Raw genomic sequence first — 27,746 nt, 5'->3', positions numbered from 1 at the left:
GGCATGCTGGGAGTTGTAGTTTTGCCACAGCTGGAGGTCCGCAGGTTTGAGACCACTGCTGTACGCTGTATCCCTATGCCTGGGCTGCAAAAGATTAAGAAAATAAACTTTAACTTGCCTACGTCGGCTTCACGCTGGGGACGTGAACGTCGGACAGCTGTCAGCCTATCACCGGCCGGAGCGATGTTCCGCCCCGGCGAGTGATAGGCTGAGCCCACTGTCATGTAAGAAGCCGGCTTCTTAAATGACAGTGGGCTCAGCCTATCACTGGCCGGGGCGGAACATCGCTCCGGCCGGTGATAGGCTGACAGCTGTCCAACGTTCACGTCCCCAACGTAAGGCCAACGTAGGTAAGTTAATGTTTATTTTCTTAATCTTTTGCAGCCCGGGCATAGGGATACAGCGTACAGCAGTGGTCTCAAACCTGCAGACCTCCAGCTGTTGCAAAATTACAACTCCCAGCATGCCCGGACAGCCGTTGGCAGTTCGGGCATGCTGGGAGTTGTAGTTTTGCAACATCTGGACGTCCGCAGGTTGGAGACCACTGGCGTACAGTATAGAGTTCCAGCGCTGGTGGCCCCCAACAAAGAGGAGGAGGGCAGTGCTTGCGGGTGACGTATGTGAGTAGTACCCCGCTGGGCTGATAATTAATTGGGGGGGAGCAGAACATCGCTGGCGGGTAACATGATTTGGGGGAAGGGGAAGGGAGGAGCAGAACAGTGCTCACGCGTTGCATGATTTTGGGGCGGGGGGAGTGAAAGAAATACCGTGATACACATTAAGTAATTTACATATGTTTAACTTTCTGGCACCAGTTGATTTAAAAAAATAAATAAATAAATAAATTTCCACCACAGTACCCCTTTAAGGATCCAGGGTTTTTCCGTTTTTGCACTTTCATAACTTTTTCAATTTTGCACCTACAGACTCATACATTTTTCAAGAAAATGAAGTATTTCTCACAGAAAAGGAGTGCAGTAACACGTTTTGCAATACACATGTTTATTCCCTTTGTGTGTATTGGAACTAAACCAAAAAAGGGAGTGAAAAAAATGCAAATTGGACATAATGTCACCAAACTCCAAAGATGGGCTGGACAATATTATTGGCACCCTTTCAAAATTGTGGAAAAATATGATAGTTTCAAGCATGTCATGCTCCTTTAAACACACCTGGGGCAAATTACAGGTGTGGGCTAAAAAAATTACACCTGAAGGCAGATAAAAAGGAGAGAAGTTCAAGCCTGGACAACAGAAAGAGGAGAAGAGAAATGTCTGAGGACTTGAGAACCAAAATTGTGGAAAAATATCAACAATCTCAAGGTTACAATGTCCATATCTAGAGATCTAGATTTGCCTTTGTCCATAGTGCGAAACATTATCAAGAAGTTTGCAACCCATGGCACTGTAGCTAATCTCCCTGGGCGTGGACGGAGGATAAAAAAGATTGATGAAAGGTGTCAATGCAGGATAGTCCGGATGGTGAATAAGCAGCCCCAAACAAGTTCCAAAGATATTCAAGCTGTCTTGCAGGCTTAGGGAGCATCAGTGTCAGCGCAAACTATCAGTCGACATTTAAAAGAAATGAACCTCTATGGCAGGAGACCCAGGAGGACCCCACTGCTGACACAGAGACATAAAAAGCAAGACTACATTTTACCAAAATGAACTTGAGTAAGCCGAAAAACATGTGGACAGATGAGACCAAGATAGGGCTTTTTGGTATAGCACATCATTCTACTGTTTACCGAAAACAGAATGAGGCCTACAAAGAAAAGAACACAGTACCTACAGTGAAATATGGTGGAGGTTCAATGATGTTTTGGGGTTGTTTTGCTGCCTCTGGCATTGGGTACCTTGAATGTGTACAAGGCATCATGAAATCTGAGATTTACCAACAGATTTTGGGTCTCACTATACAGCCCAGTGTCAGAAAACTGGGTTTGCGTCCGAGATCTTAGGTCATCCAGCAGGACAATGACCTCACACATACATCAAAAAGCACCCAGAAATAGATGGCAACAAAGCGCTGGAGAGTTCTGAAGTGGCCAGCAATGAGTCGAGATCTAAATCCCATTGAACACCTGTGGAGAGATCTTAAAATTGCTGTTGGGAAAAGACGCCTTCAAATAAGAGAGACCTGGAGCAGTTTGCAAAGGAAGAGTGGTCCAACATTCCGGCTGAGAGGTGTAAGAAGCTTATTGATGGTTATAGGAAGTGACTGATTTCAGTTATTTTTTCCAAAGGGTGTACAACCAAATATTAAGTTAAGGATGCCAATAATTTTGTCGAGCCCGTTTTTGGAGTTTGGTGTGACATTATGTCCAACTTGCTTTTTTTCCTTCCTTTTTTTTGTTTAGTTCGAATACACACAAAGGGAAAAAACATGTGTATAGCAAAACATGTGTTACTGCAATCCTTTTCTGTGAGAAATATGTCATTTTCTTAAAAAAATTCTGGGGTGACAACATTTATGGCCATAATCGTATGAGGCTTATTTTACCCAAAAATATACCGCAAAACCAGAAAAAAAATATTTGTGGGGCAAAAAAAAAAAAAAAAAAAAACACACCATTTTGTAACTTTTGGGGACTTCCGATTCTACGCAGTGCACTTTTCGGTAAAAATTATCTTTTTTTTTTTTTTTTTTTTTTTTTAAGGTCCATATGGTTACAAGGTTACCAAATTTATATAGGTTTGATTTTGTTTTACTACTTAAAAAAAATAACTACATGCACTAAAATTAGTATGTATAAAATTGTCATCTTCTGACCTGACCCCTATAACTTTTTGATTTTTCCATATACAGGGATGTATGGGCAAATTTTTTGCACCGTGATCTTAAGTTTTTATTGGTACCATTTTTGTTTTGATGGGACTTTTTGATCACTTTTTATACATTTTTAAGGTATACAAAGTGACCAAAAATACAGTTTTGTATTTAGATTTTTTTACGTGTATGCCATTAACCGTGTGATTTAATTAACATTATACCCCATTATATTTTTTTTCTTTTTGTTGACATTTTTTTTTTATGGGGAAAAGGAGGATAATTTAAACTTTTATTACTGAAGGAGTTAAATCACATTTATTAACTTTTTTTTTTTTTTTTTTTTACTTATTTTTAACTTTTTTTACACTTTTTTTTTTTTTTTAGACCCCACAGGGGACTATTACATGCAATCCTTGGATTTAATACACTGTGCAATGCTATGCCATAGCATAGCATTGATCAGTGTTATCGGGTCTCGTTTTCTACAGCCTGGATCTTAGGAATGGAGCAGCAGAGCGCCGATCAGACAGCGGGAAGAAAGGCAAGAAGCCTCCCGCTGTCCTCTCAGCTGTTCGGGACGCCACGGTTTCACTGTGGTGGTCCCGAACAGCCCACTGAGCTAACCGGCAACTGCACCAATACTATTTAACTGTTTACTAAAGACCGGTATAAAGGTGGCCACTTTTTATTTTATTTTATATTTTTTTTAAAGCTTTGCCCTGATGTTTAATACGGTTACTATCTCTGGTGGTAGAAATTAGATCAGAACAACTTTTTACTGCAACAAGTAAAAATTAAAGTGGAATCATTGTAGCCTCTATCTACCTATAAGTAAATATGATTCTGCCTCAAAGGTAGAATTACTGAAGGAGTTTATCCGGAGCCTACACATTTCCCCATATGAAATATTTTTGACAATATGATTGGGGTGGCAAGATAACAAAATTAGGGTAGAGTTACTCGCTGTTGGCTTTCTATATGGGGATGTAACTATGGGTGGGGTATATTAGTATGGTCTTGTGGGAAGGAGCTCAGTAGTAGATCTCACAGGTGAACTCCCAAATTTATTGTTACGCCACATTGGGTCTGCTTCTTAAATTTAGCAGTGAAGTAGGCAAAGGTCCGCAGGTTGAAGACCACTGGTACAGGAGGGTAATACTCACGTGTCCCCGCCGCTCTGGACCCGTCACTGCTCGTCACCGCTGCCCTGAATGTCGCCCTCCATCGCTGTCGCCGTGTCCCCGGGGTGTCCCCTTCGCTCCGGAACGTCTCTGCTGCCCGGTATCCTCCCTCTCCGTCGCTGCCATCACGTCGCTACGCACGCCGCTCCTATTGGATGACGGACGGCGTATGCGATGACGTGATGACGACGAAGTAGAGCGCCGGCCATGCAGGGGATCCCGGCACGGAGCAGACACCGAGGAGGCAGGTAAGGGCCCTCCCGGTGTCCTGTAAGCGGTTCGGGACGCCGCAATTTCACCGCGGCGGTCCCGAACAGCCCGACTGAGTAGCCGGGTTAGTGTCACTTTCGATCGGTGATGTCCTGTATTAGCCGCGGGTCCCGGCCGTTGATGGCCGCAGGGACCGCCGCGATAGGACAAGGTTTTAATGTGTATTTGCCATATAAGATGCACCAACTTTTCCCCCCCAGTTTTGGGTAAGAAAAAGTGCGTCTTATACGGCGGAAAATATGGTACCTTAAAAATACAGCTGTTTTTATACCTATTTTAAGATTGTATTATTCCTTTTGATTTTATGATCTGTGAACCCAGCCTAAAAGTTAGAAAAAATTAACTTAAAGGGGTATTCCAGGCCAAAACTTTTTTTATGTATCAACTGGCTCCGGAAAGTTAATCAATTTGTAAATTACTTCTATTAAAAAAATCTTAATCCTTCCAATAGTTATTAGCTTCTGAAGTTGAGTTGTTGTTTTCTGGCTAACTGCTCTCTGATGACTCACGTCCCGGGAGCTGTGCAGTTCCTATGGGGATATTCTCCAATCATGCACAGCTCCCGGGACGTGACATCATCATTGAGCAATTAGACAGAAAACTTCAGAAGCTAATAACTATTGGAAGGATTAAGATTTTTTCATAGAAGTAATTTACAAATCTGTTTAACTTTCCAGAGCCAGATGATATATATAAAAAAAAAGGTTTTGCCTGGAATACCCCTTTTAATAAAGTTATCTGTATGCCAAAATGGCACCATTTAACCATACGACTAGTCTCTCAAAAAAAAAAGCAAGTTCTCTTACAGCTACAGCTATAAAAATGATGGCTCTTTTAATGCAGCAACTCAAAAATAATAATGATAAAAATAATCCCTAGGCTCAAGCTGCAGAAGGCCAGGAGTCTAAGGAGTCTAGAGATGTATTTTTACATACAACATCAGCTACGAGATGCCTTGCATGTTAATACATAAAAACTCCACATTTAAAGTGTGTAAAGACATTTCTATGTAAAGCAATACTCCTATTCATTTTTTTTTATTCCCCCATCATGAAGCTAAACAGCCACCCCCTTCCCCTTTTTCTAGGTAGCTTCATTTTGCAGGTAAGACACCAGTTCCAGTCCCCGCTGCTATTCAGTGTGGCTAGACAATTAACACAGTTACTACAACTCTAAGCTGCTTAATATAAGTCTCATAGAGATGCATAGAGAAAGTGACTTTTAGACTATACCGCAGTTATTGTGTGGATTGGCTAGAACCAATGGAGAGAAGTGAGGACTAGGACCAGCATCTTAGCAGGAAAGCAATGTTGTCTGGTAAGATAGGGAGCCTCACAATTGTGATGCCAGGAAATAAAAAAGAAAAGTTGTCATCGGAGTGTCACTTTATGAACATCAACTGTGAAATTTTGCATTGTTAATACACAAAAGGCAAACGTTGTTGTGTAACTTAAAGGTGTACTCCGCTGCTAGACATCTTATCTCCTATCCAAAGGCGTTTGTTTAGAACGCCGGGTGCTGTGGGAGATCACTGGGGGCCTCAGCACCCGGCGTTCTAAACAATCCCCGGGTTCCTCCGGATGTCACGCCACACCCCCTCCATTACCCCTCCCACAGACATGAACGGAGGGGGCATGGTGTGATGTCCCGAGGAACATGGCCGTGACATCACGATCACTGCTTCTGAACAAAATGTTCAGAATGCTGTAGCACTGGAGTACCCCTTTAAGTATCTCTGCCCCTTCTACTTGACACTTTAGCCACATGTAAAAATAGGATTTACAACTAATCCCTTAACTACTTTAGGCAACAGTGGTAGGTAAGTTAAACCTGTACTACGTTCTATGTCAGGGTACCTGCACCTCATTTGGTCTAAATGAGCTGACAGAGATATAAAGGGGTGCTAACCAAAGGATAGGGGATAAGATGTTAGATCGCGAGGGTCCCGCTGCTGGTGTGATGGCCCGCATTGCCAGTCATCGGGCACAGAGCAGAGTTCACTCCGTGCACCGAATTACAGTGGTGCCGCGCTGGAGATTGCGGCGGTCACTAGCAGTGAGATCCTGCGATCTAATATCTTATCCCCTATCCTTTCTATAGGGGATAAGATATTTCCGATGGAGTACCCCTTTAAGTAGCTTTTTGGTTAAAGCCTGTGTGATTTCATTTGTAGGGAGCTCACAGAATGTACAGTCCCGCTGTCCCACTGTCATTTCATATAGTTTTCCAAAATCAAGACCAAACTTAAGTTTTGCAAATTTGGCATTTTTTGTTAATTTAGAAACTGTCCTAATGCAATATACATGACGCAGATACAATTCTGCTTTCTGCATCAGTTTGTTGACTAGATGCTATTGATGAGTGTAAATTACGTTTTATTCATACTTTATTACCTATTGATTTTATAAAGCTTTATTCTTTAATAAAATTAAGTCTTTTCTTAAATGATATTGTCTTCTAAGTGTCTTTTCTAGATTTCTTTTTACATTATCGCTTTTTCAATTATGCAAATACTAAACATTTGAAATCTTGGAATGTTTTATTTTTGTGAATACTAGGTAGGTGTGCCTTTTTATTTTCACTGAAAATGTAGGGGTATTCCAGGTAGTAAAATGATCTCCTATTGGTTTTGTAGGACTTTCTTTAATCGGTTAATACAGTGGTCCCCTGACATACGATCGTTTCTCAGAGGCCATCGTATGTTGAATGCAGCATCAACATGTGATGCTTCTGTGTGTTGGGGCCATCGCTATCCGGCAGCGCTGACTACTTCAGCTACCGCCTGATAGTGGTTTAATGTGCCCTCGCTTACATGTCCCCGCCGCTGTGGCCCGTCAGTTTGCCGCTCCTCTGGTGCCGCTGGTCTGCGCCATAGCTCTCCATCTCCGCTCACGCTGCCCTGTTGTCCAATAGGGGCGGCATGAGAGACATGATGACTGCAACACAGAGGGACGGTGCAGGGCTGTGGCGACTTAGTGATACAGCAGCAGAGGAGTGGCGAACTGATGGGCCAGAGCGGTGAACTGACGGGCCGGAGTGGCGGGGACATGTGAGTATCATTGATCATCTACTGTGTCTGTATGTGATCCCTCAACATACAATGGTTTCAACATACGATGGTTCGCCTGGAACCAATTACATCGTATGTTGAGGGACCACTGTTTATGCCTTAGTTTCTGAATGGTTTGGATTAAATCTACACCAGTCCTGAGAATTTCAGTTCTCAGTGTCTGATGTGGGAGTGCCCTTGCATGCGTGAGTGACCGTTTTTTTTTTTTTTTTCATATAAGTATTTCTTAAAGGGGTTATTCCCAAATCAAAACATATCAACTATCGTAAGGATGGAAGATAAGTATAAGATTGATGAGGGTATAGTTACAAGTTATGAATGAGATGGTGGTTAAGCATGCACGCTGCCCCTCCATTTGTCTATGGGACTGCAAAAGATAGCCGAGCTATGTATTTGGCTATCTCCATCAGTCCTGTAGAGAGCAAATGTAGTGGCATTGTGCATGCTTGACCACTGCTCTATTTACACAGGAGAAGGTGGGGAGGGCAAATTCTTGGCACCCTGCAGATCATGAAGGAGCCTTGACTATTAAAGGGAAACTGACAGCAGGGTCACCCGCCCTAACCTGAATAAACAGGATCACCTGCACTCTCTGCCTGTATATTTAGGTTAGTGTGGGTGACGCTGCTGTCACTTTGCCTTTAAAGTCCTGGGAAACCCCTTTTAAGTGCAAACCAAAGCAATAGATCAAAATGCAAAAGGTATGAAAAGTACAATACAGGATATGAGAAAATACACAGAAGTCAACAAAAACAGCTGAGTAATCACTTAGCTTCCTCTTTCCCAGATTGAGAAATGTTCCTATAGTTCTAGAACTTTAGCTACTTTTAAGTCTCCTTCAATCTTAGAGGTTGCTTGGCGATCAAACTTATTTTATATGTATGTGTGTGTAAGAATGTTATTTCTGATGCCAACTGTCTGTGCTGTGGAAGCCCCACGTCCTGTCTAGTCAGCACACTCTAGCCAAAAGTTGTGACAACTCTGTTTCCATCCTGCTACACCCTCTTCACTTTAACCCATCCCACATAGAGAGAAGGTGACAGAGTAGGCTGAATTCCTGGCTAGTGTGTACACAGGAACATGACGTCTATTTCAGGATGTACACCTGACTGGAACATGGGCTAATGAAGACAACAAAGCAGGCAGTTTGCATCAAAAGCGTGAAAGACCAGAGAAAGGTAGTAAAATAGCTTTATTTACCAATATTTGTTCATTCATGTATTTATTTATTAGAAAATAGGTGCCTAGGTGCTCTTTAGTCTTGATCTTTTGGAATTTATACATCAAGAGACAGCTATGTGAAATGTTAAAAAATCAATAAATAAATAAAAGTACCTGTCACTGTTTAAGGTGACTTCGCACAGCAGAATTTCTACTTGCGGAATTCCGACTCAAATGAAATCCCAAAAGTCTTCTATGGGATTCCGCACTCCCATTCACACTTCTGAATTTCCGCATGCAGAATTTTTGCACCAATTCCGCACAAAATCCATACAAAGCCAGAAACTACCCAAGGAAGCAGATTTGGTGCTGAAATTCTGGCATGTGAATAGACCCTTAGCTTTCATGTGCGTGTTCATAAGGAATAATGGAATTTCTGGCTATTAATATCACTTGTATCTTACATTTTTATAATTTTTCTCTGCGGCAATTGGGTGCATGGAGACTAGCTGATATAATGTTTTCCATACACAACCTCTACAAAGGAGATCCTGAAAGCAGCATGGAGGACATAACAGATCAGTACTGATCAGTGTAGCTGTGAATTAAACCCTAGAGTGGTAGAATACTCACAACAAGGTTAAGCCACATGTGGCTCTGCCTCTGCTTCTTTCCAGCTGCTCCCTTCTTTTCCTCTGTTGATGTCTATAGGCAGCATGTAACTTAAACCTTCAGTAAACTTATTCACTTGTCTCTTAATATGAATACTTGTAGTGAATTGAGAATAAATGATCAGTGCAAAGAGTGAGGAAACAAAAGGGTAGCTCTTCCTTCATAAATACTGCATACGCATTTACGCACTTTTATTAGTCAAACGGTACACATTTTTAGGCTGTTTGGGCTATTAGGAGGAGCTGTAATTTACCTTACATAGGGCAGCGTAGTCAGATGAAAGTTCTGCTTTAAAGGGGTACTCCAGCGCTAAGACATCTTATCCCCTATCCAAAGGATAGGGGATAAGATGCTTGATCGCGGGGGTTGCGGCAATCACGGGGGCCGGAGCATTGTGATGTCATGGTCCTGCCCTGTGTGACATCACACTCCTCCCCCTCAATGGAAGCCTGTGGGAGGGGGCGTGGCACCTGTCACGCCCCTCCTATAGGCTTGCATTGAGGGGCGGAGCATGACGTCACACAGGGACGGGACCATGACATCACAATGCTCCGGCCCCCGTGATCGCCAGTAATCAGACCCTGAGCAAACATGCTCCAGGGACTGATTGTAACCGGGATGCTGCGTGCAAGATCACAGGGGTCCCCAGTGGCGGGACCCCTGCGATTAGACATCTTATCCCCTATCCGTTGGAGTTGTAGTTTTGCTGGGAGTTGTAGTTTTGCAACAGCTGGAGGCACACTCTTTGGGAAACACCTGGTCTATGTAGAGGACAGAAACTTCTTCAGGGTCCTGTACAGAACACGTAATGTCCTTAAAAAAAAAAAAAAAAAAAAAAAAAAGCCTCCCTCACCTGATGCCCAAAGGAGCAGATAACCCTGGCAGAGGTAAAGAGTACAGAACATGTAATACCTCCCTGTACTGTAGGGGGCGCTACCAGACACCAGTCAGTGCATGCACTTTAGGAATACACAGGTTTTACCAGTAAAATATCCATACTGATTGGTCGGTTCTTCCAGCCATTGACGCGTTTCGCAGATTCCATAGCATTGTATGTTGAGTCTGGTTTCAAGTTACGATGGTCCAGCAAAAGACCATTGCATGTTGAAACTATTGGATGTTGAGGCCATTGTAAGTTGAGGGATCACTGTACATTGCTCCACAATATAGAAACTTGCAGCTTTGCAAATAAATGTTTAGCGTAAAATCGGTTTATTAATGGAGAATAGTTTTGTGACATTTAAAAGTGAATTAATTGTGGAGATGGTTAGTTACTCTGGAGGCTAAATCCGGCGCTAAGCGCGGAGACATTGACAGATAGCCTCCACTAGCCTCATTTCATTTGCACAGCAAGGCATCCTGCCCAAAGTTTGGATGCTCAGCCAAAACAAATAGAAAGCCTATAGCTAAGCAAGTGTCTTTTTTTTTTTTTATTTCGTTCCCCATAGGCATGTGATAGTTGTTAACTAAAAGTTAACCACGTGTTACATGTTAATTTTGTCCTTATCCGGTTTTCTCCTTACATCTGAATGGGTGCCAGGTTGCACAGATTGTATGTCAAATGAAATGCAAAAAAAAAACAGGGCTCAGTCTGCTGTCATGTGTTCTGCCGAAATACTCCAGTAGCTCGACCGCAGACAAAAAAAGAAAACAAACCCGCAATTGTTATTTTGATTGTTAGGATTATTATTAGCGTCGAGAACAAGAATTGAAAGCAGACATTCAACATTCAAGAGCTGTTTCCTATAAAGAGACCGAAACGTGCTGCCAAAGATTTGACGGAGTTATTCCCCCTCCACCTGTGGCAATAATTTTTAAGTGTTGAAAACGGCAACAAGACTGTATAACATTACAAACTGCTAATGATGTGTTTACTGCAACCCATTTATATTTAAGGTGCAGCTTATATCACGGTGATAGTCTACTGTATCTTAATTCATTTCCTATACACAACTATCTATCATAAAAAGCCTTGTAGAGCCTCGCAGAGCCTTTTCCCCGCACTCCCAAGTTCTGCTGGATATACGTTTTGTGCAGCGCTTGCCAATGCGTTCGTTTTCAGTGGCCGGACTCTGGGAGAAACGGGGTTAAAAATGTATGCTTCCTTCAACATTTGCTTACTACTTCACAATTTCCTTTTATATTGCAGAATTATTTATTTGCTGGTTTATTTATGTATTTCATTATTTATTTGATTATTTAGTAAATTATTTATCTGATGAATTATTAATACTTTTTTCATGATGTGCTTTAAATTATTTATCCCTTAATTTTGAGTTTATTGCTTTTAGATGTTGCCTTGCCACTAACTAGTTTTAGTGATTTTTTTTTTTTCCATGCTAGCTTATTGAAATTTAACCTGTTTCCTGCCATGGTAGGTCTGTGCTAGATTTATATGAAGCACTAGTTGTGTGAAAGACATTGCAGTCATTTTATCAGGGATGCAATGTGAAAGGTTTTAAAGTGTATTTTATCCTTTACAAATACTTACATACTTTTTTTATGTTGTACATCTTGGCAAAACATTAACCTTTCTAATATACTTCATAAGATTTTTTTTTCCTATTTATAAAAATCATGGCTTATAAAATCATTGTCCAAGCTGAAGCAAAGGAATGGATAAAGTCCAGTAAGTGAGTGTGCTAGCACTCCTCTGTGCTCTCTCCTGTCTGATAGTACTCCTCTGTGCTCTCTCCTGTCTGATAGTACTCCTCTGTGCTCTCTCCTGTCTGATAGTACTCCTCTGTGCTCTCTCCTGTCTGATAGTACTCCTCTGTGCTCTCTCCTGTCTGATAGTACTCCTCTGTGCTCTCTCCTGTCTGATAGCACTCCTCTGTGCTCTCTCCTGTCTGATAGCACTCCTCTGTGATCTCTCCTGTCTGATAGTACTCCTCTGTGATCTCTCCTGTCTGATAGACAGGAGAGATCACAGAGGAGTACTATCAGACAGGAGAGATCACAGAGGAGTGCTATCAGACAGGAGAGAGCACAGAGGCGTACTATCAGACAGGAGAGATCACAGAGGAGTACTGATAGTACGCCTCTGTGCTCTCTCCTGTCTGATTGTACTCCTCTGTTCTCTCTTCTGTCTGATAGTACTCCTCTGTGCTCTCTCTGTCTGATAGTGCTCCTCTATGCTCTCTCTGTCTGATAGTGCTCCTCTGTGCTCTCTCCTGTCTGATAGTACTCCTCTGTGCTCTCTCCTGTCTGATAGTACTCCTCTATGCTCTCTCCTGTCTGATAGTACTCCTCTGTGCTCTCTCCTGTCTGATAGTACTCCTCTGTGCTCTCTCCTGTCTGATAGTACTCCTCTGTGCTCTCTCCTGTCTGATAGTACTCCTCTGTGCTCTCTCCTGTCTGATAGTACTCCTCTGTGATCTCTCCTGTCTGATAGCACTCCTCTGTGATCTCTCCTGTCTGATAGTACTCCTCTGTGATCTCTCCTGTCTGATAGACAGGAGAGATCACAGAGGAGTACTATCAGACAGGAGAGATCACAGAGGAGTGCTATCAGACAGGAGAGATCACAGAGGAGTGCTATCAGACAGGAGAGATCACAGAGGAGTGCTATCAGACAGGAGAGAGCACAGAGGCGTACTATCAGACAGGAGAGATCACAGAGGAGTACTGATAGTACGCCTCTGTGCTCTCTCCTGTCTGATAGCACTCCTCTGTGATCTCTCCTGTCTGATAGTACTCCTCTGTGATCTCTCCTGTCTGATAGTACTCCTCTGTGATCTCTCCTGTCTGATAGTACTCCTCTGTGCTCTCTCCTGTCTGATAGCATTCCTCTGTGCTCTCTCCTGTCTGATAGCATTCCTCTGTGCTTTCTCCTGTCTGATAGTGCTACTCTGTGCTCTCTCCTGTCTGATAGCGCTCCTCTGTGCTCTCTCCTGTCCTATCAGACACAGAGGAGTGCTAGCCCACCCTCACTTACTGGACTTTGTCCATGCCTGTGCTTCAGCTTGGACAAAGCCATGATTTCTATAAAAAGGAAATAACATTTTCTTATGAAGTATATAAAAAAAGATTAAAGAGGTACGCCACTGGAAAACATTATTTATTTTATTTTTCAAATTAACTGGTGCCGGAGAGTTAAACTGACTTGTAAATTACTACTTTTTAAAAATCTTAATCCTTCCAGTACTTTTCAGCTGCTATATTCTCCACAGGAAGTTCTTTTCTCTTTGAATTTCCTTTCTGTCTGACCACAGTGCTCTCTGCTGACACCTCTGCCTATTTTAGGAACTGTCCATAGCAGAATAGGTTTGCTATGGGGATTTGCTTGTACTCTGGACAGTTCCTAAAAGGAACAGAGGTGTCAGCAGAGAGCACTGTGGTCGGAGAGAAAGGAAATAAAAAAAAAAAAAATTACTTCCTGTGGAGAATATTGCAGTTGATAAGTACTGGAAGGATTAAGATTTTTAAATAGAAGTAATTTACAAATCTGTTTAACTTTCTGGCATCAGTTGATCTAGTTGAGTACTACTTTTAATGTTTTGCCAAGATATACAACCTATAAAAAGTTTTTGAATCTGACAGTACCCATTTAAGTGATCTTTTTTTTTATTGTTTATTAAGGCATTAAGGTGAAATGAAAATTTGCTGCTGACATTTCTTTTGGATTGGCCCAGGTAAAATAGGCAGTGGTTAAAGGGGCACTCCGCTGCTCAGTGTTTAGAACAAACTGTTCAGAATGCTGAAGCCGGCGCCGGGAGCTTGTGACGTCACACCCCACCCCCTCAACGCCCCATAGACTTACGTTGAGTGGGCGGGGCTATGACATCACGAGCTCCTGGTTCCAGCAATTTGTTCCAAATGCTGAGCAGCGGAGTACCCCTGTAAATATGTAGCTGTCTCTTTCATGTGGAATTAAGTACTCAGCCCATTTTCACCATAAGGACCCGGCCATTTTTTGCACATCTGACCACTGTCACTTTAAGCATTAATAACTCTGGGATGCTTTTACTTATGAATTTGATTCCAAAACTTTTTTTCGTGACATATTCTACTTTAACATAGTGGTAAATTTTCGTCTGTCAGATTTTTGGAACAGTGGGCTGTGCAAATGAAAAATAAAATTTTTCATTTTCATGGACCACTGTTCCAAAAATCGGACAGACACCTGTGTGGTGTAAATGCTCACTGTACCCCTTATTACATTCCTTGAGGGGTGTAATTTCCAAAATGGGGTCCCAGGTGGGGGGGTTACATTGTTCTGGCACTATGGGGGCTTTGTAAACACACGTGGCCTCCAATTCCGGACAAATTTTCTCGTCAAAAGCCCAATGGCGCTCCTTTTCTTCTGAGCATTGTAGTTCGTCCGCAAAGCACTTTACATCCACATATGGGGTATGTTCTTACTCAGAAGAAATGGGGTTACAAATTTTGGGGGCTTTTTTTCCTATTTATACTTGTGAAAATGAAAAATTTAGGGTAACACCAGCATTTTAGTTGAAATTATTATAATTTTTTTATTTTATTTATTATTATTTATTTTATTTTCCAATCCAACTTAAACGAAAATTTGTAAAGGCTCACTATACCCCTTTTTATGTTCCGTGAGGGGTGTAGTTTCCAAAATTGGGTCACACGCAGGTATTTTTTGCGTTTATGTCAGAACCACTGTAAAATCAGCCTCCCCTGTGCAAATCACCAATTTAGGCCTCAAATGTACATAGTGCGCTCTCTATGTTGTGCGTCCGCAGAGCATTTTACGCCTACATATGGGGTATTTCCGTACTCAGGAGAAACACCAACTTTTCCTTTCCTTAAGAGGTAAAAGGAGAAAAAGCCCCACAAAATTTGTAATGCAAATACCCCATAGGTGGCCCTAAACTGTTTCCTTGAAATACGACAGGGCTCCGAAGTGAGAGAGCGCTAGGCACATATGAGGACTAAATTAGGGATTTGCATAGGGGTGGACATAGGAGTATTCTACGCCAGTAAATCCCAAACAGGGTGCCCCCAGCTGGTGCTAAACTCCCAGCATGCATGGACAGTCAGTGGCTGTCTGGAAATGCTGGGCGTTGCTGTTTTGTAACAGCTGGAGGCTCCGTTTTGGAAACACTGCCGTACGCAATGTTTTTAAATGTTTTACCCTTTATTATGTGGTAGTGTAGTGTAGTGTAGTGTTTTTAGGGTATATTCGCACTGGCTGGGGTTTAAGGTAAGTTTCCCACTAGAAACTACAACTCCCAGTATGCACTGACAGAACGTGCATGCTGGGAGTTGTACTTTTGCAACAGCTGGAGGCACACTGGTTGGAAAACCTTGAGTTGGGTTCTGTTACCTAACTCAGTATATTCCAACCAGTGTGCCTCAGCTGTTGAAAAACTACAACTCTCAGCATGTACTGATCACCAAAGGGCATGCTGGGAGATGTAGTTATGCAACAGGCGGTGGCACGCAACAACTCCTCCTAGCTTGCCAAGACAGCCGGTTGCTGTTCGTGCATGCTGGGAGTTTTAGTTTTGCAAGATTTAGAGGGTCACGGTTTAGAGACCACTGTATAGTGGTCTCCAAACTGTAGCCCTCCAGATTTTGCTAGGCAACAACTCACCGGCTTCTGTAGGATCGCCGCACCTTATCGCTGCCCGCCGCTGATCGCCGCTGGTAAGTGACCTCCGGTGCTGGTCACCGCCGGTTCCCTCGCTCTGCCCGGACTACAGTGGGTGGGCAGAGCGGGAACCGAACTTTAAAGGGGTACTCCGGTGCTTAGACATCTTATCCCCTCGCCAAAGCATAGGGGATAAGATGCCTGATCGCGGGAGTCCCGCCGCTGGGGACCCCCGTGATCTTGCACGCGGCACCCCGTTTGTAATCAGTTCCCGGATCGTGTTCGCTCCGGGTCTGATTACCGGCGACTACAGGGCGGGCGGCGTGTGACGTCACGCCTCCGCCCCCGTGTGATGTCATGCTCCGCCCCTCAATGCAAGTCTATGGGAGGGGGCGTGACAGCTATCATGCCCCCTCCCGTAGGCTTGCATTGAGGGGCGGAGCGTGACGTCACACGGGGGCGGAGGCGTGACATCACACGCCGCCCGCCCTGTAGTCGCCGGTAATCAGACCCGGAGCGAACACGCTTCGGGGACTGATTACAAACGGGGTGCCGCGTGCAAGATCACGGGGTTCCCCAGCGGCGGGACTCCCACCATCAGGCATCTTATCCCCTATCCTTTGGATAGGGGATAAGATGTCTAAGCACCGGAGTACCCCTTTAACCCCCCTGATCTGCTATTGGTTGGTCGCTTCTGACCGACCAATAGCAGGGATTGGAAGGGTCACTCATATCCCTTCAGGGGGATTGGGGGTGTCTTGGACACCCCCAATCCCCCTTATTTTTCCGAGTCACCAGAGGGGGCCTGCTGAATGATTTCAGGTACGCCCTGGGTCCTTAAGAAGCAGGGTGTACCTGTACGCCCTGTGTCCTTAAGTGGTTAAAAACAAACATGAAAACAAAATTTTGGTCACTTTGGCTGACATTTCTCATTGTCTGTCTTTAGACTGTTTTTAATGTATCGAAAAGGCGCAAGCAGGGTTTATTTTCGCTTTTTTTTATTTTTTATTTTTTTTTGTGTGCCTTTTGGTTTACACATTTCTTCTGATTTTGAGTTGCAATCCACTGATTTTGGCAATACACATGATATGGACGGGTTTTATGAACTGCGCCATTTTGTGAAAAGGTGCAAAAAAAAAGGCACAAAGCCACTGAAAACTCTCTCAAACTACACCAGCCCAGACTTAGCTTAGCTTTTTGGTGTATGTGAAGAGAGAAATTTCAGAAAATTTTTACCTGCACAAAATTTATCAATTGCTCTGTGACCATTTAATAAATTTGGTGCTCCTACACATTACCAGCACACAAAAAAAGGTGTAGAAAAATGCTTCACTTATACCTACAATGACAAATGCCGGCCTTTGTATACCCTAACATTTTTTATAAAAAGCGATCAAAAAGTTCCATCAAAAGAAAAATGGTAATGATAAAAACTACAGCTCACAGAGCAAAAAATGAGCCCTCATATAGTCCCGTATACGGAAAATTTTTATAGTTTATAGGGGTCAGAAGAGGACATTTTTAAACATACTAATTTTCTTTTTTTTTTATTAGAAGTCAAACAAAATAAAGCCTTTATAAGTTGGGTCTCATTTTATTCGTATGGACCTACAGAATAAAGATAAGGTGATACTGAAAAATGCTCTGATTAGAATCAGAAGCCCCCAAAAGTTACAAAATGGCGTTTTGTTTTTCAATTTTGCCCCACAAATATATATATATTTTTTGTTTCGCCATAGATTTTGTGGTGAAATTTTAATGTTATTACAAATTAAAATTGGTGGCGCAAAAAACATGCCCTCATATGGGTCTGTAGGTGGACAATTGAAAGCGTTATCATTTTTAGAAAGTGAGGTGGAAAAAACAAAAGTGCAAAAATGAAAAAACTTGATGTCCTGAAGACAATTTAACTTAAAATGAAAGCTGTATATTTGAAGCACAGTGTTTGCATTAGATAATTACAAAACTGTCTTATATTTTTTATATTCTCTATGTTGAAATGACATCTATTGCAACATAAACTGCATGAACAGAATGCAGACCACCATAAACAAGTCCTCTCTTCTACAAGCACACCTGTAGGCAGTGGTGGGGACGGGAAATGATGCAGTTCCAAAGGTGGAGCATCCCTCTAATTTCCTAAAAATTTCTGAAATGTCATAGAAGCTATGATCGGTAAAGGTCCAGGTGCTGAGGTCCTTGCTGTTCACTAGAAAGAAGGGGTACAAACTCTATGCTGGATGCTGTTTCTTTCTTTGGTTCCCAAAGACATTTGTTGGCTGTCCGCACTAGAGACAATACAAAACAAGTATAGGGTGAGCGGACTATTTGGTTACTCTGTTCAATTCTAATGGAAAACGGTCATCCTGTTCACCCACAGTAAACCCAATACACTGGGTTATAGTTTGGGTGAACTGGAGACTGATGAGGGGTCAGTGAGTTAAATACGGTGACCGGTCCCTAGGGCACATCTGTTGGTGACGGTCCCTCCGAAGGTCCGCTTTTATCTTCAGTGAATTTGAATATTCATGGTCGCTGGGCACGTGAGCGCTTATTAGGCACAAGCGCTCATGTCTTCTGTTCACCCACACTACAACACAGTGTATTGGGTTTAGTGTGGGTAAACAGGATGACCGTTTTCCTTAAATCAGCTGCTAGGTACAGGATTGTCAGATGTTCTACATTATTGACCAGTAAAAGAAAACTTACTATATATACTCGAGTATAAGCCGAGTTTTTCAGCATGATTTTTCGTGCTGAAAACACCCCCCGCGGCTTATACTCGAGTGAACTCTCCGCCCTCAGTGGTCTTCAACCTGCGGACCTCCAGATGTTTCAAAACTACAACTCCCAGCAAGCATGCTGGGAGTTGTAGTTTTGAAACATCTGGAGGTCCACAGGTTGAAGACCACTGCCCAGGCCTTCGTCATCATCCAGCCCCCCCCCCCTTTTAGTTTTGTACTCACCTCCGCTCGGTGGGACGTTCGGGTGAGCTGGTCCGGGCCATCTGTGCTGCAGGACCGCACGGTGGGGAGGGATAGTCGTCCCTGTGCGTCGTCGTCAAGGTAACGTCATTATTCCGGGGCTGGGCGCGAAGTATGGAGAAGAGGGCCCCCCCCCCCCCGGTGAAGATGGACAGCCCGGAACGACTATCCCTCCCCACCGAACGATCCTGCAGCACATGGGGATGGGCCGGGCCAGCTCACACGAACGTCCCGCCGAGCGGAGGTGAGTACAAAACTAAAGGGGGGAGGGGGGGCTGGATGATGACGAAGGCCGCAGTGGTCTTCAACCTGCGGACCTCCAGATGTTTCAAAACTACAACTCCTAGCATGCCCGGACAGCCGATGGCTGAGACAACAGTCATTTTGTATGCTGTTAAAAATAAATATTGGGGTGAAAATCACATTGTGTGAATTGTGAGAAAACCGTCACACACAGGTACAGACACTATATTATGAACTACACTAACTTTACAGCCCCTGTAGCATAGTCAAATAAAAAAAATTCCTGGAATACCCCTTTAAGGGGTTAATGTTGTCACATAGGGACTTTCATCTGAATACATTGAAGGAGATTTATCAAGCTCCGTAGTAGATTTTTTTTTTTTTGCGGAAAAAAGTCGCACGTACTTGCCCACGTGCGACTTTTCTATACATGCTGCGACTTTTTGATTTTTTTCTTATTCCAAAGCACATTTCTGAAATCTGCTCACGTAGTAATTATTATTTTTTTTTTACTTTGTAGTGGTCATGTATTTATCAAATGCGATAGTCGCTATTTATGAAGAAATAAAGCCGCATCTCCATTTAAAAGTCTCATATGTATTCCAGGTCCAACCTGGCTTACAGAAAGTACATATGTCAGCAGAAAAGGAAATTAACTCCCACTTTAACAACTGTTCTTCTGCATCATGAAACAAAGCTACTACATTATTGTTAATGTTAATTATAGAAAAAATTCATTATATAACTAATAACTATTAATTTTAAGGTTGAAAATACACACTGTACACCTTGTTAATTTTAGGACACGTACATGCTGGCATACCCACTACATTTTAAAATTAATGTTGTGTTAATATAGAATAAGGCACAAAATAATTGTGTAAGAATTTTTACAGACTACGTAAATATTCGGATATTAACATAAGAGAAAACTTTTCTGCTTTAAAAAATGCTTTTGTAAGTGGGTTTCCCGGGTTTTGCTTACGTGTGATTTTATTTATCAAGGTTTTGCGACTATTTGATAAATAGGTCGCATGTACCGTATTTTTCGCCGTATAAGACGCACTTTTTCTTCCCCAAAACTGGGGGGGGGGGGGAAAGTTGGTGCGTCTTATACGGTGAATACACACCTATCGGGTCGGTCCCTGCGGCCATCAACGGCCGGGACCCGTGGCTAGTACAGGACATCACCGATTGCGGTGATGCCCTGTATCAACCCTTCAGACGCGGCGATCAAAGCTGACCGCCGCGTCTGAAGCAAAAGTGACATTAACCCGGCTGCTTAGTCGGGCTGTTCGGGACCGCTGCGGTGAAATTGCGGCGTCCCGAACAGCTTACAGGACACCGGGAGGGACCTTACCTGCCTCCTCGGTGTCTGCTCCGTGCCGGGATCCCCTGCATGGCTGGCACTCTCCTTCGACGTCGTCGCGCACGGAGCGACGTGCGTAGCGACGTGATGACTGCGACGGAGAGCGTGGATCCCACGGAAGAAGATGTCCGGAGCGTCGGGGACACCCCAGGGACGCGGCGACAGCGACGGAGCGACATCCAGGGCAGCGGTGACTGGTCCGGAGCGGCGGGGACACGTGAGTATTACCTCCTATCCAGTGGTCTTCAACCTGCAGACCTCCAGATGTTGCAAAACTACAACTCCCAGCATGCCCGGACAGCCGTTGGCTGTCCGGGCATGCTGGGAGTTGTAGTTTTGCAACATCTGGAGGTCCGCAGGTTGAAGATCACTGTTGACTGCGGAATCTTTTTTTTCTCTAGATTTTGCACCTTTAAAATTGGGTGCGTCTTATATGCCGGTGCGTCCTATAGGGCGAAAAATACGGTAAGCAAAAGTAAGTTAAAAAAAAAATTGTCATATAAAAGCCATACGTTTGAAAAGAAGGATAAATCTCCTTGATTAGGAGTTAACTAACTACAGAGAATATATGCCCATTATTTGAAACTTGTACTATACATATTTAAACTATATATGAAACCATTTTAGAAGTGTGTATAGGTGTAAATGTAGGCAGTAACAAAGCTTCTGTGTTGTGATATCTGCTCTTTACATTCTGATGTTGAAGCCTAAATTTCCTTTTGCTTGTAAACATGTTTTTAATACGGAAAGAACCTTTAAAAATAGCACAGCATGTGCTCCATATTTTCATAATTCTGACATATGCGATAAAGTATATTTGGCCTAATTGTAATAATTTAATATTCTAATTATGCGGATAATTAAACTGTACAATATGGATTGAACATAACAGAAACATTAAATATGGCCTGCTTAAACACCCAACACCCAAGGGGATGTACTGCTTTACATTGCAGTTTCTTCATCTGTATATATGAGTTCTTAACTTTCTCTAAACAGTATTTTTATTTTTGTATTGTGGACATGTTCTGTAATATGCAGAGGTCGATATTTAGAAAAAAAAACGGATGAGACTTGTGCCTGCTGCTGCTATGCTATGAGTACAGACCCCTGATCCTCCTTCACTAATAATGAAGATATTATATATATATATAGTTAGCGCTGCCAGGTCTTTCTAAATGGTTGTTGACAGTTATAATAAATGCCTGAAATGTCCTTTAATTCTCCAGTGAACATGTTGTACACTTCACTTATGTAATGTCCCAGTGCGGGATGTTGCCGTACTGTACGTCTGTCCTGTCAGGCAGAGTCCCTGCGTGTTCTTGTGTCCTTGGGACTCTCCTGCAGCAAACCCTATAGTATTTAGAGGTTATGTGTAGTTATGTATTATAAGTGTAATATACCTTTAAATCTGTGCCACATGATTGTATTGTTACCCAGAGAACCCCAGTGACCTCCCAAGTGACCTATGGGCTCCTTGCACAGCCCCCCTATATAATATGGGGAGGGGCTTTACTATCTCTTCTTTTCCATGCTCTTGAGTTCCTGCTGAGGTCCAGTGCAGTCAAGTGTTCCAGTGCCTGTGTCCAGCCATATGAGGCCTCAAGTCTAAATGACTGCAGCCACCAGTCGGTCCTTAGTAAGTCGAGTCATCTCAATTGTCTGTCACCATCTCAAGTCAAGTCATTCATAGTCAGCGTAGCCTGCATTATAGTCTGTCAAGTCACTGCAAGTCCCTGCAAGCCTGCGAGGTCCCCTGTGTCACTGCCCACCTCTCTGGGATGTTGGCTGAACTGCATAGACTGTACCATCTGTCTTACCTCAGTAAAGCTACCGTTACCCTTAACCTGGCCTTGGACTCTTAATCGCGCCTGCCTAACCTAGCATTAGCGGTACTACCTTTGGGTGGTTATAAGGCCTGGCGTCACGACAAGAAGGGGTAAATACCATCTACCCCTGGAGCCATAACCTCTGCCCCCTTACACCTCACATGACACCCCGTGACGCACCACACTTACATATCTAGTGTTAATCTCCATACAACAATATGGTGTCATCAAAGATGTGTGCTATGGACATGCGTTAATACCTGTAGGTTCCTCAGCACCGATCCTGATATATTCCTTCTTCTGTTTCAGCAGATGCTATTCTATGTCTATCACAGAAAGTCCTGGGGGTGACGGGAGACTGCCCCAGATGGTGGCGTCTCTACCGTGCAACTCCCCACTAGACGTTTTGCCTGATAGTTCTGGCAGTCAGCAGTGACGTCACTACAAATACCTGTAAGACCCAAAAATCCTTCCTATGCATTTCAGAAACTAAGTCTGTTTCCTTTGTCTGGGATAGTTAGAATTGGGTCTTATCTTTATTATATACCTTCCATTGCGGATCCCTGCCGACCTTCAGAATTGTTACTTGCACAGTTTGCTAAGTACCAAATTCATGATATACATTTCCATTGGAGAATATACCCTTTTTTTATGGATTCCCCATCAAATATGTATAGGAAGGAATAATTTGAACTCGGTATTTAACCCATGGGAATGATCATGTTTGGGTTAAATATCCATTTGGACTCATCTCTTGATAACTGGGCAATATAATTAACGCATGTTAATAGCACACATCTATGGTGACACCATTATTGTATGGAGATTAATGCTAGATATATTAGTGAAGTGTACATCACACTCATTGGAGAATTAAGGGACTTTTCAGGCATTTATTATAACTGTTAACAACCCTTTAAAAAGACTGGGCAGCTCTAACTAGAATTGTTCAACGAAAGGGAAGGATGAGTGTCTACAGTTGTGGCCGAAAGTTTTCAATGTTCACAAAGTTTAATGTTTGTGTTTTTTGATAATTTAGTCAGATGTCTCTATGGTATACTGAAGCATTTCATATATTTAAAAACTTTTTTTGGCAAACACATAAGTAAATTGACAAATACTTAACCACTTAAGGACGCAGAGCATACCTGTACGCCCTGCGCCCGGTCCCGGTATAAAATGCGGGGTCACGCCGTGACCCCGTGTCATACCGGTCAGTCCCGGTGGCTTATGACAGCCAGGACCCTGGGCTAAAAGCGTGCGACACCGATCGTTGTGCCGCCCGCTATTAACCCTTTAGATGCGGCATTCAAAGTTGATTGCCGTGTCTAAAATTAAAGTAAAAGCTTCCCGCCAGCTCAGTCGGGCTTATCGGGACAATCGCGGTGATATCGCAATGTCCCGATCAGCTACAACGCAAGCGGAGGTCCCCTCACCTGCCTCTTTTGCGTCCAATCGGCGATTGATTGCTCCAAGCCTGAAATCCAGGCTTGAGCAATCGACCGGAGATTACACTGATCTTTACCGTGTCAATGCACGGCAATGATCTCTGTATGAGATTGGTATGTGCAGTGAAATAGCCTCCAGGGGGGGGGGCTATAACACTGCATAAAAAAAAGAAAAAGTTAATAAAGATCATTTAACCCCTCCCCCCCCCCCCCCCCCTTTCCCATTTAAAAAAAAACCCTGCGTAAATAAAAATAAACATGTGGTATTGCCGCGTACGGAAATGTCCGAACTATAAAAATAGATTGTTAATTAAACGGCACGGTCAATGGCGTACGCGCAAAAAAATTCCAAAGTCCAAGATAGAGTATTTTTGGTCACTTTTTATATCATGAAAAAATGAATAAAAAGCGATCAAAAAGTCCTATCAATATGAAAATGGTACCGATAAAAACTTCAGATCACGGCGCAAAAAAATAGCCCTCATACCGCCCCATACGCGGAAAAATAAAAAAGTTATAGGGGTCAGAAGATGACCATTTTAAACGTATAAATTTTCCTGCATGTAGTTATGATTTTTTTTAGAAGTACAACAAAATCAAATCTATATAAGTAGGATATCATTTTTAACAGTATGGACCTACAGAATAAACATAAGGTGTCATTTTTACTGAAAAATGTACTACGTAGAAACGGAAGCCCCCAAAATTTACAAAATTGCATTTTTTCTTCAATTTTGTTGCACAATTATTTTTCTTCCCGCTTTTGGTAAAATTACTAATGTCACTACAAAGTAGAATTGGTGGCGCAATAAATAAGCCATAATATGGAATTTTTGGTGCAAAATTAAAAGCGTTATGATTTTTAGAAAGTGATGAGGAAAAAATGAAAATGCAAAAACGGAAAAACTCTGCATCCTTAAGGGGTTAAAATTTACAGTGCTCTCAAAGACTGCTGCAATTTGCTGTGACATGCTGGTGGATATGAGTTTCTGGAAAAAAAATCATAACTGGTGGCAACCCATTCTTTCCTATTCAGTACTTGGAGTTTCTTACAATTTATGTTTTAATAAAGGGTGGAATACAGGAGCTAACCCAAACAACCACAGTGGATAGGTGAGAACAACTTTAATCAGACATCATGCAACGCATTACACTGTGCATGGGCAGCTTCATCAGTCATCAATTAAAAACCATTTTGGGTGTAATGCTGGAGGAGGAGGAGGAAAAGGGCTAATCTAATGAATGCCTTCTTCTCTACTATATTTACAGGGAAATGAGTAGGAATAATGTAAATTCTTCAGCGTATATCACCTGCTGAATTAAGCAATAAGTGCAGTGCCGCCTTAACATTTAAAGGGGTATTCCAGGATTTTTTTTAATTTGACTATGCTACAGGGGCTGTAAAGTTAGTGTAGTTCATAATATGGTATCTGTACCTGTGTGTGACGGTTTTCTCACAATTGTTCTGCAATTTTCACTCCAATATTTATTTTTATCAGCATACAAAATGACTGCTGTCTCAGATTTTTCCCAGCTTGCAATGCGGCCAAGACCTGACTCACTAGTCAGCTGATGACAGGGAGCTTGTCTGCTTCAATGGGTGGAGCCATCGCTTGGTGGGAGAGAGAGCAATCTGCAACTAATGCAACAGCTGTAGGCACCCTGATTGAAAACCACAGGTTGAATAGATGCAGCTCATTTATGTTTCAATGGGTGGGGTGGCTGATGTGTTGGAGGGAGGAAAAGGGAATTGTGGGATTTGTAGTAAAAAAAAAAAAAAAAAAAAAAAAAAAGTCAAACAGGAAATTCAAGTTCACAAAAAGCTAGCCACAGTGTTATGGTAATCTCACAACATAGCCATTTAGCCCCAAGACAAGCGCAGATCCTTCCTAAGCATGTCCATTACTGTCTGCCAGGTACGTACTAAAATCACCTTATGGTGGATAACCCCTTTAACAACATTAAAAAATACAATCATCAGGCCAAGATGGCATACATCACCACCAAGTGGGGCCGTGTGCTGGGCCAGAACTGAATTGAGTACAACACCATTTTCCAGATGGCATACATCTCAAAGTTCTGCAGGAGCAAAGTACCTCTATAGACAGAGACTTGTCAAAAGTTTTTATTGGTTGGGGTCTCATTGCTGAGGAGAATTAGGAGTATGAGTGGGCTTAACCATGAAGTAGAGCAATCTTCAGCCATCTTGTCTCACTGCTTCATTTTAAGTCTATGGGCAGCGAGATAAAGATTGCTGAGGAATAAAGCATGCTACTGTGAGCATATCCCAACTATTTCTCCTGATCGGTGGAGAGCTCAGCACTGAGACACGACCAATAAGCACATTTTAATAAAAATAACCTAACACAGCACCAACATGGGTTAATGAGGGATCGGTCCTGTCAGACTAATCTGTTCAGCTTGTATGGGGAGGTCAGTTATAGATTAGACTGGGATGAAGCAGTGATGTTGTGTATCTGGACGTTTCTAGGTCATTTGATAATGTGCCACATAACAGGTTCATACATAAAATGAGGATGCTGGAACTAGAGGTATAGCAGAGGGTGAGTATCAATGGAATTTACTATGTTTTGTTGGTCAGTTACAAGTAGCGTACCACAGGGGTCGGTACTGTGTCCACTTCTTTTCAATATGTTTTTTAATGGCTTTATAGAGGGATTACAGAGTAGAATTTCTATATTAGCAGATGACACTTAACTGGGTAAGGTGATCACCACAGAGTAGGATAACATAATATTACAGAGGGATCTGGGGAAGCTTGATGCTTATGCACAAACATGGCAATTTAATGTGGATAAATGTTCGGTTATGTCTTGGGCTGTAAAAGCAAAATGTACAATTATGAGCTACGGTATATTAAATCCTAGAAGTGGCTTCAGAACTTCATGAATCATGTTTTCTCTTGTGATTGGCTATGTGTGTATGTGAATTAAGCTAACCCCTTCATGATAGGAGTATTTTCCAATGACTGTGACCACTTTCATCAGGATAATGCACCCTACCTCACTTCAAACCTTGTTTGGGAATGGTTTGGGGAACATGACAAACAGTTCAAGATGTTGACCTGGCTCCAAATTCTCTAAATCTCCACTCAAGAACATGTCTTGTTGAGTTGATGCCTTGACTGGTCTAAGATGTTTTGGTGGCGGTCATATTAGGTAATCATATTAGGCAGGCAGTTTGAAAGGAAACCTGTCATAACTTTCATGCTGCCCGAATCATAAGTCATTAGGGCAGTCCTCATCAGCTTCTCCCTCTCCCACCAGCCTTGATTAATAGATCTCTCCCTGGTTGTATAGGGAGAAATCTATTTTTCAAAGCAGGAGGGGCAGAAAGAAGTGACTGGTTGCGGCCCCAATGACTTGTGGCAGCATGAAAGTGATGACAGGTTCCCTTTACTGTTATGGCCCACTGGTGTGTGTAAATATAATACTAAAATTATATATACAATATGTTTATATTTAGTTTTTTCTTTAACTAATTTCATTTGTTTCCTAGAAACTGGTTTTCAGGGTGGATATTTACATATATAGAGAGCTCTTAAGACTGTGTAAATAAAGTCCCACACCCCACTGCAGAGACGCCTTCAGATTAATTAAGACTTGTATGGAACTAAACATGTTTGTGTCTTTCTTAGGGAGAAGGTGGACAGGTTGTGCTTTGGAATCAGCAGGGCCCAGCGGGAGGCGTGCAGCTGCCAAGGTAATGTTTCTAAACAAATATAAAGTAAAATAAAAATAGGACCATACATCTGTAAAACCAGCATTTGTGGCTAATGGAGACTTTTCGGGGTGTTTGGTAACATCTGTACCAATCCCCCTCAGGGAATGTCATGAGATTAAACATTCCACTGTTTTACAGAGTATTCATAATGTGCATGTTTATCACTAGTGTCTCTAAACACCAGCAAGTAAAAAAAATATAGTAAATTTTTTAGATTTTTTTAGACCAATTTCAAGTTGCTTTTAAAGTTTTTTTTATATATATCACAGTATGTCACAGTATGCATATATATATATATATATATAAACATGCCTTACTGTTATTGCAGTTTTCTATTGGAGTTACCTTAAATATTAAAGAAGCACTCCAGGTTTGTTTGTTTTTTGCCCATATCATGCACACTCACTAGGCCTTCAGCGCCACCTGTTTTATTTCTAGGACAGC

General features: G+C 42.4%; 1 protein-coding gene across 6 annotated transcripts in view; it reads left to right on the top strand.

The window, feature by feature from the left end:
- Positions 1–27,746, top strand: part of TBC1D5 (TBC1 domain family member 5) — a 645,101-nt gene that overhangs the window by 22,717 nt on the left and 594,638 nt on the right. For 4 of the 6 annotated variants that reach the window (XM_056519933.1, XM_056519937.1, XM_056519931.1 and 1 more), the window contains exon 2: positions 27,217–27,281. Coding sequence is in view for 1 of the 6 variants with exons in the window: in XM_056519931.1 (XP_056375906.1) it covers positions 27,217–27,281 (65 nt within the window). In the remaining 5 variants the exon portion in view is untranslated. Of the gene's footprint in view, positions 1–8,322; positions 8,472–27,216; positions 27,282–27,746 lie in introns of all 6 variants that reach the window. The other 2 variants (XM_056519936.1, XM_056519934.1) reach the window with 1 other exon arrangement.

The sequence above is a fragment of the Hyla sarda genome, chromosome 5 (genome assembly GCF_029499605.1).
Source record: "Hyla sarda isolate aHylSar1 chromosome 5, aHylSar1.hap1, whole genome shotgun sequence".
Taxonomy (NCBI): Eukaryota; Metazoa; Chordata; class Amphibia; order Anura; family Hylidae; genus Hyla; species Hyla sarda.
The sequence above is the reverse complement of the archived record's forward strand: the minus strand, read 5'-3'. Positions and strand labels throughout refer to the sequence as shown.